Source organism: Cololabis saira, chromosome 12 (genome assembly GCF_033807715.1).
Source record: "Cololabis saira isolate AMF1-May2022 chromosome 12, fColSai1.1, whole genome shotgun sequence".
Lineage (NCBI taxonomy): Eukaryota > Metazoa > Chordata > Actinopteri > Beloniformes > Belonidae > Cololabis > Cololabis saira.
The window spans coordinates 36,570,559-36,583,555 of record NC_084598.1 but is presented as its reverse complement, the minus strand read 5'-3'; the positions used below and the strand labels follow the sequence as shown (position 1 = coordinate 36,583,555).

The following is a 12,997-nucleotide window of genomic DNA, read 5'->3' as shown; positions in this document are numbered from 1 at the left end:
ATCCCTCGTTTGACATTAAACCCTCCTTCCCTGCCCCTTTAAATGCCATTTCTCTCTCTTCTCTGCTGCACTATTTTTTGTCCTTTCTTCATCATCCGAACCTCTTTATTTCCTCTTTGCCGGTTGTGGGTGTTCAACTGACATTGTTATTAGTGCCAGATTCAGTCCTGTGATGCCGTCAGACCCCTGGAATTAGCCGCGGACCCACGCGGAGAAGGAGGCACCACCGCGAACAAACACTGTAGTTATTACCGATGCCGCCGCTGTGTCAGAAATCTGCTGTTTGGCGCCCACGGACTTTGATAGGCTCAACTAAAGAGAAGGAATAGGCAGCGTTGAGGGGCTAATGGGGGAAACAAGGCCTGGACGGCCAACAGTGGGAGTGGTAAGTGGCACACTTTGTTTGTCCAGGTGCATTTGACGCGTAAGCACTGGGAGCCCGGCCATATTGGGAAAAACAAAGGAAAGGACATAATGGGGACACGTTTTATTATTGTGCGCTAAAGATAGAACGGCGAGGCCTGTTCTATTCCAACAGGGTATAATTGACATCCATGTTGTTGACAGCAACGGGGGGCAATTTGATATTGAATACCAGTGACTCTTTTTGTCGATGGTCCTCAGGCTTCGCGAAACAATACAAAACAATACGTGCCATATTTGCCAAACGCGAAGCTGCAAGGACGTCAATAAGCACCTTCGAATCTGAGGGCGGGAGTGAGGTACCGCCTCAAAGGGAGGAGCTTCAGTACCTCGGGGGCCTTGATCAGAAGTTTGGTGCAGGATCTGCAGGACTGGAGACTACATTGGTCTGATGGAGGTAAGAATCACTGTTTACCAGTTGATCTATGATCCTACGCTCGCCCGTGGTCACAAACTGTGGAGTAGTGACCAAAGAATGATTGAAAAATACAAACAGTCTCCTCCAATCGTCTCTCCAAAGCCTCCGCTCCACTTCGTGTTCACCAGGACGAATCCTGCTACCTTTCGGTGGCTTCCTGGAGATTGTTTTTCTTCTTTTAATTATGGGGCCTCTTTTTGTTTTCAGTTTACAGAACCAGGACTTTGATTGAAGACTTTACAGTGTACTCATAAGATGCTCAACAAATATTGATAATGTCCTTGCTCAGACACTTTGAAGAACCCCTTACCCTACCTTTAATTCACTCTTTTTTTGGGTGTCTGCTTTGTATATTAATCCTACCACAGCTGTAGATCAATTTTGTTTTTCTGGACTAACTACTTTGATCTGTAAACCCATATGCTTCCTCTATAGTCATTCCTGAAATCTTGACTGTCTTCAAGAAGTATATCTGTGTATTGCTCTGCCTCTACCTCTGTATAAATATACAAGCTTTTTGAAATGTCAAACTTCAACTTGACCTACTTTTACTACCATCCATACCAGTTATTTAGCCTTACTTTTATGCTCTTAAAATACCAAAACAAGATGAACCAGAAACATACGGACCGCTCCACAAATACCAAGGGATTTCCAAACTGGATGAAATGAAGTAAACGCAGATAATGGTCCATTTGTTCAAAGGAAAAGAGATAATATCCTCTTTGTTTCTTTGGTAACATGGATATTTTCTCCCTGCATGTTAATGAGGAGCGTATTGATTGGTGATCATGTGACTGTACTTACAGCAGGGCCCTTTGCGCAGGACTTTGATGCGCCGCTGTGTGTTGCACTGGGCTTTCTCCAGCTCACACTCGTTGGTGTAGGTGGACGAATCCGAGCCGCAGACAGGCGCCACCAGGGACGGGCACTCCACTCTCTTGCAGACGCATTCGGCCTTGGCGGGGTCGGTTGGGTCACGCTCGCATACGGCGCCGAAGCCGCACAGCATTCCTCTGCAGCCTGAGGGGGGAAGAGGAAGACAGGGATGAGAGAAACATCTCACTTCGGTCCTGCCTTACAGCGTCCTGACCCGGTAATTACCTCAGTTACACATTAATCTGCTCGGAGGTTAAGGCAGAAGGTGGCAACGAAAATTCAAAGCTTGGCTTGCTCCGAGGATGGAGGTGGTGGGGTTTTTCAGGGTGTATGACATGTCTGAATCGTTCACGGTGCAAATACAACCCACATATGTGACCCATGGACCGCATCCAGACCAGGAAGTTTTACTGGTATTTCTCAGATAAATATATTGGACTTACAGTATTTAAGTATAAAAAACAATTACAACTAGGGCTAGGCGATATGGACCAAAAGTCATATCTCGATATTTTCTAACTAAATGGCGATACGCGATATATATCGATATTTTTTCTGTGCCATAATTGGGGTTTCCCCCAAAGCATTATAGCATAGCATCTCTGTTAGCTTCATTTTTTTCTGAGGCAAACCCTTAAAAAAAACGTTTGTTTTAATACAAAGCCGCGTGCCAAATGTCACACAGGTACCTTTATTAACAGAGGTCTGCACAATATCAAAATGTATAAAACAAATGAAATAAAAAAATAAACTGCCTGCATATATAGAATAAAAATGCTTCTTGAATAAAATAAAACAAATATCCCTCTCCTGCATAACAATTAAATTAAAATACACTGTGCAATTAATACAATGTAGACAGTAACAGGCAGACTTTTCCACTGAGGTTGACAGTTGTGCAAATAACAAAACATTTGTGCAAATCTCAAATAAAACATTCAAGTCAATTTGTCACAAAATAAGCTTTATCAAAATCATAAAAATAAAATGTAAATAATTTTTTTTTTTAAATCGATATAAATGATATTGTCTCGTACCATATCGCGTTTGAAAATATATCGATATATATTAAAATCTCGATATATCGCCCAGCCCTAATATATATATATATTTGTAATATTCTCTACATGTATTCTATAACGGGTATAGAAAATGGATGGATGCATACATACATACATACGGGTATCCATAGGAATATGGAATTTTATTCTGTATTTATGCTAATTAAAAAGGGGGGAAAAAATCAGTTTGCATGTTTGCTGTTGACCAAATAAAAATTCTGCATCTGTGTTTGTGTTTGCTGGGACTGTTGCTCCCAGTCTTTTCCCCCTTGATACAGAAAATCAGTCCGGTTCTTCTGGACTTTATCTTTGATTTCCAGGAGGCGTCCAGAGGCAGCAGAAACTGCCTCTGGACGCCTCCGGACAAGCGTGCGACCGGTCGGAGGAACAGAGGATGTGAGGAATCACAACCACAGTAGTGTCAACAAAAGATATCCAATCCAGTCCATCCGGTTGTGGAGCAAGAACACCAAACGTGTGGATCTGTGTTGTTATTAAATAGTTCTGCAGCCAAGTTGGCTGTTATTTATTAAACATTAAATGAATAAATAATAAATGAAATAAAAACTGTGGAAACTGCTGCGAAAGGGAGGGGTGTCACTTCAAACTGTATTGTCATGGCTAGCCAGGCGACTTGTCTGCGATAAATTACCATAACTTTCTAAATATTTTCTATTAATTTACTCCACACTTCCCAAATCCTCAGCTTCATTCCCGTGGAAAGTTATCCAACATGAGTTGTTTTTACTGATATTTCTCTGTTTCAAGTTTTCATGAACTTATGCATATTCTATGTTTTAGGAATATTTGAGCGTTTATCCCAGTAAATCAGCTACTAAAACTACGAACCAAACAAGCAAAAGTGGTAAACAGTGTTGGTATGAAAGCAGCACAAGAGCTCGGATGAGCTCGGACGTGTGCAGAGTTTGAAAAGAGCTCGACTGTCAAAATGTTCAAAAAGCATCAACAACACAAGAATCGATGGGCTCAGTCTCGTGGGGCAGTGCGTTTTCGTAGGGGGCCCTGAAACACCGACGATCCTCCACCGTCCAGGAAAACGAGGAGGGACGGGAGCACGTACGAAAAAACCCAAACAAGGCTTCACGAGTCAGGGAATTTGTAGGACACTTGATCCTTCACCTCCCACCGAGTCCTCGGCTTTGATCGGAGGTGAAGCAGCAAACAGCAAACGTTGTCTGAGTCAAGTAAATTCACATAAAATAGAAATAACCAACAAGTGTGGCTACTAGGGTTGCCACCTTTCAGAAATAGAAATAAGGGACGCCCTGATTTCAGCAGCGCAGGAGCCAAAAAAAAAGCCCCAAAACTTCTAAACTGAATAAAAATGTGTTTATTTTATATGAAAAAACTAAATGCTTTGATTTCAAGTTTAAAGTGCTTTAATAGCATTGAACTTGCATGACTGTACAGACAGACAACCATACTAGCAACTGAAATAGCCTCCTATGCTATGTATGTCCACATCAGCCCAGATGTAGAATATACCTACAGGTGAAGAATATGGTGTAAAAGTTAACTTATTTCAATAATTCAACTAGAATATGGTGTAAAAGTTAACTTATTTCAATAATTCAACTAGAATATGGTGTAAAAGTTAACTTATTTCAATAATTCAACTAGAATATGGTGTAAAAGTTAATTTATTTCAATAATTCAACTAGAATATGGTGTAAAAGTTCATTTATTTCAATAATTCAACTAGAATATGGTGTAAAAGTTAACTTATTTCAATAGTTCAACTAGAATATGGTGTAAAGGTTCATTTATTTCAATAATTCAACTAGAATATGGTGTAAAAGTTAATTTATTTCAATAATTCAACTAGAATATGGTGTAAAAGTTAATTTATTTCAATAATTCAACTAGGATATCGTGTAAAAGTTAATTTATTTCAATAATATGGTCTAAAAGTTAACTTATTTCAATAATTCAACTAGAATATGGTGTAAAGGTCCATTTATTTCAATAATTCAACTAGAATATGGTGTAAAAGTTAATTTATTTCAATAATTCAACTAGAATATGGTGTAAAAGTTAACGTATTTCAATAATTCAACTAGAATATGGTGTAAAAGTTAATTTATTTCAATAATTCAACTAGAATATGGTGTAAAAGTTAACTTATTTCAATAATTCAACTAGAATATGGTGTAAAAGTTCATTTATTTCAATAATTCAACTAGAATATGGTGTAAAAGTTAACGTATTTCAATAATTCAACTAGAATATGGTGTAAAAGTTAATTTATTTCAATAATTCAACTAGAATATGGTGTAAAAGTTAACTTATTTCAATAATTCAACTAGAATATGGTGTAAAAGTTAATTTATTTCAATAATTCAACTAGAATATGGTGTAAAAGTTAACGTATTTCAATAATTCAACTAGAATATGGTGTAAAAGTTAACTTATTTCAATAATTCAACTAGAATATGGTGTAAAAGTTAATTTATTTCAATAATTCAACTAGAATATGGTGTAAAAGTTAATTTATTTCAATAATTCAACTAGAATATGGTGTAAAAGTTAATTTATTTCAATAATTCAACTAGAATATGGTGTAAAAGTTAACATATTTCAATAATTCAACTAGAATATGGTGTAAAAGTTAATTTATTTCAATAATTCAACTAGAATATGGTGTAAAAGTTAACTTATTTCAATAATTCAACTAGAATATGGTGTAAAGGTTCATTTATTTCAATAATTCAACTAGAATATGGTGTAAAAGTTAATGAAAATACGGTACAAATCGTGTCCCGTATTAGTTCAATACAGGACGCAACATTTTTTTCTCAAATAAAGGACAATTCCGTATTTTACGTCCCGTAAAATATGGGTGGCAACCCTAGTGGCTATGCCGTGTGTACAAGATATCAGCTTAGACAGTGATTGACCCCTACAGTGGGAGCTGCCGCCCACTCGGACCGACGGCGTGACGCCCTTGCCTCGGCACCCGGGGGCGCTCACAGGTAGCCGACCCTGATTGGAAATCAATGGACGAAAGAGCATGAAAATAAGTCCTTGATAAAACAACAACAAAACACAAGCCAGTGTCCCTGCTGTGGATAAACGTTACACGCGTCCACCCACACGTGACGCTGCCTTTCTTATCGCTGACCTGCAGGTTGGGACTAAAACCGACCGGACTCCCACATAAAAACACCAGCGGCTCTGAGAGCAGCTTCCACCGCCGGTCCAGCATCCGCCCCGAGGCGTCTCGCTGTGTGTCGCTGCACGCGTGGAAGCAGGATGTGTTCATACGTGTGCATGTATGAGTGACAGGCGAGGAGGCTGTTTTCGACTTGCCCACTGTTCCCTGCAGGGGAGCCGCTGACAGCTACCTGAGCTCGCTCTCCGGTACCGAGGGAGGAAGGAGTGTGTGTGAGAAGCTATCCATGAATGCATCTGTGTTCCTGACAGCATGTGTGTGTGTGTGTCTGAAAATGTGTAAGCATTAGGTGTCGTCCTCTCTCTCTCTTAAACACACACACATGCACTCATGAGGCCAGTCGCTGGAATGAAGGCCTTGTCATGACTGGCCCACTGCTCTGCAGACACTTCACACACCGCAGTCGGTGTGTGTGTGTGTGTGTGTGTGTGTGTGTGTGGTTTTTGTTCATGTACCTCAGAAACGAAGCCATGCAAGCAGAGTGACAAGAGGTGAAATTCAATCAAACTGTGTCAGATGTGTACTCGAAAGCAGGAGGGCTGGTTGTCAGGTTACATGACAAGAAACAAAAAGAGACGTCTCTGTGATCTAAATACATCTTCTTTTTTTCTGCAATCGAACTAACAGTTATGTTCCAGGAAAGATGTAAGCTGGGAATGATTCTCACTTTGCGGAGTGTTTTCCTATTAGAAAGTCTCGCGTTCCCGCTCGAGCGCCGCGAGCTAATGAAAGACTGACACCAAAGCTGAGCGATCTGTCAAAGCGAAGGTATCAGGTGCAGGTTTGTGGACTAAGGTGAACCAATCAAGAGGAGGTTCTTTTTTTTTTTGTCGGGAAAAACCCGTCCCGCCAGCCGAGAGCAGATGCGCTCATCTGACACGTCCATTTTCTTTGCAACAAGAGAGAAAACGAAACAAAAGAAAAACAAAACAAAAAAACCCTCGGGAGCTCGTGTGAATGGCGTTATCTCCCACGGCGCGGCTGAAAACAAAAGCTCCGACAAAAACTTTGTTTACGACATATTCCAGCATCGCCCCGACTCCGTCTGACTGACGGTTGATTACTGGGAGCGGCAGATAGAAATGGACCGGGACACAATTTACATGCACATTCCTGATAATGTGACAAAACACGAACGGTAGCGCTTGTTCTGGTTCGGTTTCAAACTCCCTTTCCTCAGTCGGCCCTGTTGCACTGCAAAAAAACTTGAGTATTAAAACTATTTTTGACTTTTTTGCTAAAAAAAAATATATATAAGCTATTTTTGCCTAAAATAACAAAATCTTGACTAGATATATGGAATATTAGACTTTTTGTTAATTTTTATTCAGAGGGTCTGATTTTTACGGTGGCCGAGGCCCGCCATTGCGGAAAATTAAAGAAACGCTGCAAATAAAAAGAAACGCCGCTGCAAATAAAATAAACGCTTTGCAAATAAAATAAACGCTGAAAATAAAAACAAACGCCGCTGCAAATATAAAGAAACACCGCTATTTTTGCTGATGCACCGGTGTTTTTTACGTGAGAGGAGAAGAAGAAGACAAAGAGGATCTAAGTGAAAAGGAAGAAATAAGAAGAGCGAGGAATAAGAAGAACAACAAACGAAAAAATAAGGGAAAAGGTTAGTGATCAACGTCGCTACGTGTAATTTTTAATGTGCAACACCGGTGCATCAGCAAAAATAGTCCCCGGTAATTCACTTCCGTTGTGGCTTTTTTATTTGCGTCGTTTTTTTATTTTATTTGCAGCGGGGTTTCTTTATATTTGCAGCGTTTCTTTTATTTGCAGCAGCGTTTCTTTTTGTTTGCAGCGTTTATTTTATTTGCTAAGCGTTTATTTTATTTGCAGCGGCGTTTGTTTCTGTTTGCAGCGTTACTTTTATTTTCAGCAATGGCGGGTCTCGGCCACCGTAGATCTTGCAGTGTAATGCTATTTATTAAAGCTGATCTGAGATCTGTCAATCAAATGATTTCTGTCGACAGGAACCAGAACTCAATAAAACTACATCCATATTTGGATATTTATGGCATTTATTTAAAAGCAGAGGTCAGGAACTTTCCAGACATTCAATTCGGCGACGTCTGCATTTTAACAGGGTGGCACTGATCTGACGTAAACGCTCCTTTTTATGAACGTTCTCTTCCCATTTCTGGGAACATACACACATAATTTAAGTGGAACGACATTCTGAGTCTCATCAAAGACTTAAAACGGTGAATACTGCTCCCCCTGCGCCAACATTCGTTGTAATTTCTTGATGTAAACGCATTCTGTGCAAAATAATTCAATTTGGCGTCTCATTAAGTCATCGCATGTCTTTTTTGTTTTTCCATAAACTGCATAAGATACTACCTGACTTCTTCTTCCAGTACCGGTAAGGGTTTGTGTTCTTGTTTTGATATATTATTCAGCGTTCTGAGTGTGAAAGCTCATCTGTCTTTCTAAAATAATCCCCCCTCATCCCTGCAGCGTTAAAACTAAAGCTCTGTTGATGTTTTCTTTCCTCTACTGAAAAGCCGAGGGAGAAACTCCCACTGGGGAGAAACGGCGGTTCAACCGGTCGGCAAACCAAACGTCCCGTCCGGCGGCTTATCCTTTAAACGTGACTCGGCGCCAGAGCTTTAAAGTTGCTCTCTGGGCAGCATCTTGAGCGGTTGAGTTCAAAGAGAGTGTGCCATTTTTCTCTGCGGGCAGTTCTCACCTTTTTCCGGACCGGGTCTTACAGGGGCCACATTTCCACATCTGAGTTGATTTATTTATTTATAAACGTGGAAGAATATCAGCGATGGAATACCTGATTCGTTTTTTAAAAAGTGTTATTTAGCTGTCATTGGAGGATGAGAAAAAAACGGTCGACCTAAGTTTGGACCTGCATCCCTGCCGGTTGCACCAACCGGCATTGGCAGGACTTGGCCGTGTCGTGATTGTTGTTCAGGCAACAGAGCGCTGCTTAGCACCACTGACCAAGTACACGTTGGTCCAGTTAAGCTGGGCATACACTGTGCGATATTTTAAATCGTTTGATTCAGCCCCATCTCAAACTGCACGACTAGATCGCGGAGTTCAAAAGTTCACAGCCCACGATTTATGTTCTCACACTGTACGAGCCGATGCTCTGATGCGACCCGTCTGCTCACACTATACGATCATAATCCTCCCGTCGGACCTCCGTGTACTGGAACTCGAGGCCGGTTTTGGGTACGCGTAGGGTACACCGTAACACCAACGTTACACCAACGCAGAGCCTACGGCGTAGGGTACGCGGCGACCCGCACCGTACGTGGGAAATGCAGTCTTTTTTCTGCTATTAAAACGTGATTTGTAATGTGAATTTGCAACACTTAAACTACAAATAATAGTTTTTTGACGCGAAAGGATCGGGTCGTAGCTGCTTCAACTGTGCGATTCCTTCACGAGGAGCGACCAGGATTTCAAACACGCTTGATTTTCTTGCGACCTCACGATTTGTGATCGGGAGCTCGTCGTGAGGTGTTAATCTCTCGTCGTTACCTCACATATACTGCACGATGCACGAGCAACGATTGGGTCAAAATCTGTCCCGATCCAAAATATAGTCGCATGACTGGAAAATCGTCTCAAAACGAGCCGATAATCGCACAGTGTCTGCCCGGCTTAAGTCAAAAAAGGCGAAGTGTCCTGAAACGACCCGAACCAAAGTCCGCTACATCTGGTTAGTAGCGTTCAACCCCGGATGAACATTTGACACAATCCATTGGGTTGCTTGGCAAGGTTATAGTTATTATTGTTAATTTATTGGCTTTGTAATACTTGGAATGAGTTGAACTGTACTGTTGAGATTAATATATCAATCACAACAAGCCCTGTTCCTCCTCCCGTACGGCCGGGGCGGATGTGAAAGCTGCCCATCCGGGCCGAAAAAGCCTTCTCTGGTCTGCGGCCTTCTTCACTTTTCTGTAATAAATCAGCCAAGCAAACTGGAAGTGGTGCGGACAGTGCTGAGAAATATGAATACATAGACGCAGATTCAGACAGACACAGATTTGAGCAAAAAAAAAAAAACCTCCAAAACCAGAGAGTTCCTGTTTCTCTGAGGTTTGTTTTTTAGCGTGTTAAGGAAATGCCCCCGAAGGCCGTGTTTCTGTCGAAACGCTCCGTCAGGTTCATTGTTTTGCTGCCTTGCTGCATTTTCTTCAAACAAAGTGAAAACGGCAAGGAATGGACCGCGGAGGGCGAGTGCGGCGTGTCCCGTCCAATAAGGCTCGACACAATCACCGCGACCGAGTCACAACAGCAGCTTTAGGGAAGGATCACTATTCTTAGCCGAGGGATTGATTTTTAATTATTTCTTTTTTTTTTTACAGTTTGGACCGAGGTGGATGCGCATGAATAATAAAACAGCTGCAAGCTTTACACGGGCATCAGGAAAAGTGTCTGGATTACCGGGGACTAGGGATGGGCGGTATGGACAAAAAAATGTATCACGATAATTTCTGGCATTTAACCCAATAACGATAAAAAAAATACTTTTTTTCTTTCTTTCAGGCTCATTTCTTTCTTTCTTTCTTCCTTTCTTTCTTTCTTTCTTTCAGGCTCATTTCTTTCTTCCTTTCTTCCTTTCTTTCTTTCTTTCTTTCAGGCTCATTTCTTTCTTTCTTTCTTTCTTTCTTTCTTTCTTTCTTTCTTTCTTTCTTTCTTTCTTTCTTTCAGGCTCATTTCTTTCTTTCAGGCTCATTTCTTTCTTTCAGGCTCATTTCTTTCTTCCTTTCTTCATTTCTTTCAGGCTCATTTCTTTCTTTCTTTCTTTCTTTCTTTCTTTCTTTCAGGCTCATTTCTTTCTTTCTTTCTTTCTTTCTTTCAGGCTCATTTCTTTCTTTCTTTCTTTCTTTCTTTCTTTCTTTCTTTCTTTCTTTCAGGCTCATTTCTTTCTTTCTTTCAGGCTCATTTCTTTCTTTCTTTCTTTCTTTCTTTCTTTCTTTCTTTCTTTCTTTCTTTCTTTCTTTCTTTCTTTCTTTCTTTCTTTCTTTCTTTCTTTCTTTCAGGCTCATTTCTTTCTTCTTTCTTTCTTTCAGGCTCATTTCTTCCTTTCTTTCTTTCTTTCTTTCTTTCTTTCAGGCTCATTTCTTTCTTTCTTTCTTTCTTTCTTTCTTTCTTTCTTTCAGGCTCATTTCTTTCTTTCTTTCTTTCTTTCTTTCTTTCTTTCAGGCTCATTTCTTTCTTTCTTTCTTTCTTTCAGGCTCATTTCCTCAATTTATATTTTTTACCGTGAGATGACAAATTCTTACCGTGGGGATTTTTTTTGACGGTTTATCGTGAACGGTAAAATATCGCCCATTCCTACCGGGGACACCGGTGAACGTGCAGTTAAACGGCTACCGTCATTAAAACCTGCCGCTCTGAGACCCCGTACAGGTGAAGGGAGTCAGGAAATCCGGAGGACAGGCCTGACGGAGGGAGAGACGGCGCGGCGGCATGGAGGCAACGTCACATTAAAGTTGAATGGGCTTAAATTCATTACTCTGGAACAATCCTCGGGGACATCTTCCACTAACCCCCTAATATAAGGTTCCTTTCTCTGCAGCTGACACTAAGTAATACAGATGTGCTCCCCAGCCGGGCAGCTTTTAACAGTCCTCTCCTCTCCCCGCCGCTCTCCTTCTCTCTGGATGAGAGCGCTCGCCTCTCTATCAGTGCAGCAGCAACACAAGACCTTTGCGGTGAGGGGACAGGTTGCCATGGCGACAACCGGTGATGCAACGGGGCTCAGAACAGCTTTCTCCCGCCAGGCTGGGATCGGAAACTTTCCGTTATGCTCACATGTGTATAGATGTATATCTATATACACACACACTGCAAAAACAACAAGAATACAAAAATCTGTGCTACTATTTTGCTAGTTTTAAAAAATTTTGTGAAGAAAAATTTGATATTTTTGTTAAATATAAGAGAATTTCACCATATTTAGGGATAACATGCTCATTTCTACAGGGGCTGTTTCTGCAGTTTACACACACACACACACACACACACACACACACACACACACACACACACACACACTGCAAAAACAACAACAAAAAAATCAGTGCTACTATTTTGCTAGTTTTAAAAATTTTGGTGAAGAAAAATTTGATATTTTTGTTAAATATAAAGAGAATTTCACCAGATTTAGGGATAAAATGCTCATTTCTACAGGGGCTGTTTCTGCAGTTTACACACACACTCCACAGAAACTAATTTCTAAGGAAAAATAGACTTGTTTCAAAAAAATCTAAATACTATTGCAGACTATTTTGTTATTTTTAAGAGCTGTAGTCAAGAACATTTTCCCAACCCCATAGGCAACGGCATTTTTGCTTAAAATGAGATCATTTTGACTAGATTCATGGAATATCAAGCTTATTTCTACAGGCGCTGTTTCTTGCGGTGTAAATCTCACATCTATTCATCATATGGGGATTATTAACTTCATCAGATAAACCAGATGAGCTCCAGTTGCGCGAATGTAACCCAAACTTTAACATTAAACGCATTGGGGTGCATTAAAATAATAATAATCATGCATTAATAACTGACTAGATGTCACTGTAATAGTTGGATATCATGTTCCTGCATTCTTTGAGGATAGTCCAGTAATTTAAAATCTATTTTCACACGTTAAAGATTTTCTTTCTTTCTTCCTTTTGCTGTATTGATTAAGATTTTTCTTCCGTGTTATGATTATCCAAGAAAAGAGTCCGTAAGTGGCGTCTTGTGTCGGCGGCTGGCGGATAGAAGAAAGAAACACCACGGTGGCCAAAAAGGAAAATAAATAAATAAATAAAAATCCACCCTACATGGCTTCTATTGATCTGTGGCTCGTCATGCTCAGGAAAAAAGAAACGCAGTTAGTTATCGATCCCGCCGCAATCATAAAACACCCAGTGTGAAAAAGGTAAACATCTGCTCACAAAGACCCCCATACCAGCCCAGCTCGAAATGAGTAATAGTTTCTTTAAACAAGTTATATTAAAGGATAAAGTGTGATGGAGGGAAAGAATGGAG

The 12,997-nt window shown here is 40.4% G+C and overlaps 1 protein-coding gene across 1 annotated transcript in view; it reads right to left on the bottom strand.

Annotated features, from left to right (window-relative positions):
* Positions 1-686: 686 nt before the first annotated feature.
* LOC133456412 (agrin-like) overlaps positions 687-12,997 on the bottom strand; it is a 230,796-nt gene continuing 218,485 nt past the window's right edge. The window contains exons 4-5 of the mRNA XM_061734887.1: positions 1,649-1,864; positions 687-811 (exon numbers count right to left, since the gene is read on the bottom strand). Coding sequence (XP_061590871.1) covers positions 687-811; positions 1,649-1,864 — 341 coding nt within the window. The remainder of the gene's footprint in view (positions 812-1,648; positions 1,865-12,997) is intronic.